Source organism: Habropoda laboriosa, unplaced genomic scaffold (assembly GCF_001263275.1).
Source record: "Habropoda laboriosa isolate 0110345459 unplaced genomic scaffold, ASM126327v1 scaffold128, whole genome shotgun sequence".
Classification (NCBI taxonomy): domain Eukaryota; kingdom Metazoa; phylum Arthropoda; class Insecta; order Hymenoptera; family Apidae; genus Habropoda; species Habropoda laboriosa.
The window spans coordinates 762,839-764,955 of NW_017100281.1; the positions used below are offsets into that span (position 1 = coordinate 762,839).

The 2,117-nt window shown below is 24.9% G+C and overlaps 1 protein-coding gene across 1 annotated transcript in view; it reads left to right on the plus strand.

Annotated features, from left to right (window-relative positions):
• LOC108573612 (paramyosin) overlaps window positions 1-1,370 on the plus strand; it is a 4,506-nt gene extending 3,136 nt beyond the window's left edge. The window contains 4 exon segments of the mRNA XM_017936076.1: window positions 4-88; window positions 506-794; window positions 866-994; window positions 1,074-1,370. Coding sequence (XP_017791565.1) covers window positions 4-88; window positions 506-794; window positions 866-994; window positions 1,074-1,370 — 800 coding nt within the window.
• Window positions 1,371-2,117: the final 747 nt, after the last annotated feature.

Here is a 2,117-nt window from a genome sequence, read left to right on the forward strand (position 1 = left end):
AAGATATTTTTACCAGAGGAATTAATGTTATTGAAAATAAGTTAGTGGAAACTAAAGATGAAACAAAAGATACTATAGGAGCGCTTAGGTACTATTATATAGCTAGATATTTCTAACTTTTATTTTCAAATTAGTTTCTTTATGACATTCCTATATGGTTTATATTACTGTTTCATTTAGTTTTCTTCATTCCCTTCATTGTATATTAGTTAAAAGTCAAAATTTTAAATAATGTAACCTTATGTAATTTTCACATGTCTCTACTTATTTTAATCTACTAGATTATATAGTTATGAAATATTTGCTTTCACTTTGTCGTGTAAAGTTTTCAGTGGTACACAATTTGATTTCTCTAGATAGTGTCAAAAAACTATTACACAGTAGAATAAATTAAACACTTATATAAAAATATTTTATAGGAATATCATAAATAAATTGAAGTAATTTGGTCTAATGTACAAAGTTAATAACAGCAAAATCTTATTGAGTATTTCCGAGGTTTTAGAATGGACTTGGCAAATAATGCTGAACATTTGAATCAAGAATTAAATAATCTTGAAAAAGGACAATCTGTAATGGTTTCAATGGCTGATCATGTCTTAGATACTAAAAAAAGAGTTGAATATGGTGTACATCAAATTCTTTTAGAAGTAGGAGATTTAGTGAATGCACAAGGTATGAATATTAATAATACTCTTAATCAAAGGTTTGATGGTATATCAAATGACATTATGGATAATCAGAATGGAGCTTTGGCAAATTTAACTACTAAAATGGAACAAGAAATGAATCAGGTAACAGATCAAATATACATTTTTTCTTAAAAGCAATTTTTGAACATCTCTTATAATTATTTTCATAAAAGGTATGGCGACAAATAAATGTCATGTACCAACAAATGACAGAAAGTGCAAAAGCATTAGACAAATTACATAAGCAAAATGAAGAATATGTTAATGGTACAACTTCAACCATGGGTGGAATGGAAACTAAAGTAAAAATTCAACTGGAATGACATTGTATCAAATATATTATGTTAAATGTACATCATTTGTATATGTTTATTTTTATAGGTAAGCGAAATAACAAAACGCATGGCCGAAGTTGATAAGAACCTAAATTATCTATTGGGACGACTCTCATTAGTGACACAAGAATTTAATGAAATCAAAGCAGGATTAGGTAATGCGTTAGATAATATTAAGGCATCATTTAAGGAAGTTCAAGATAAAACAAATGATTTGAGACATCCAGGACCACATCCAATACCTGAAAGCTATAAAGAATTTAATGAATCTGATAATATTAAACCAGATGGTAAGCCTTCACCGGAAATTGTTAAACATATTTTTAATCCTCAAATTAATTGAATTTTATATGTTTAAAAATTAAATGTATAACTTTAAAGACTAGGCTATTCCAATGTCATATATACGTCAGTATCTCTGGTATATTTTATAAACATAATTAATTAACTTTGCATACTTTGTTGATTAACTTACTATTTTTTTATAGACAAATTTATAGTTAATAAACCAAATTCAATAATTTGGTTTTAATAAATGTTGCTTATGTAAAGTGTAAAGAACGTATTATTTAAACAAAATATTTGTTTTAGTTGTGAAAATAAAATAATACTATATCAATTTCATATCGAGGATGCTTTCGTCGTTAATGGCACATATCAAGTTATGTTCAAGATTACATTTTCTACATCACTAATATATTAACATTCATGACAATAATATATATCATCATCATATACTATACAAACTCTTTCAAGGTATATTATTTTAATTTTGTTTAACAATACAAACATGTATAATTTAAAAATATGGACATAAATGACTTGATCATTAAATATTATGATATCTGTATCACAAACTATCTTTAATATATTGGTTTAGAGTTGCTTTCTTTATATTTATGAAACATTTAATAGATAGCCATTAGATTAATCTTTTTGTAATAAATTTTAAGTGCAAGAATTAAGTTTTACAACATATATCAAAGTTATTCAAATTTAAGAAACTTGGATCAATATATTTTGATACTGTCATATTTTACAATTAATAAGTTGATTTTAATTAAAAATAAAAATATGAAATTGTATAGAA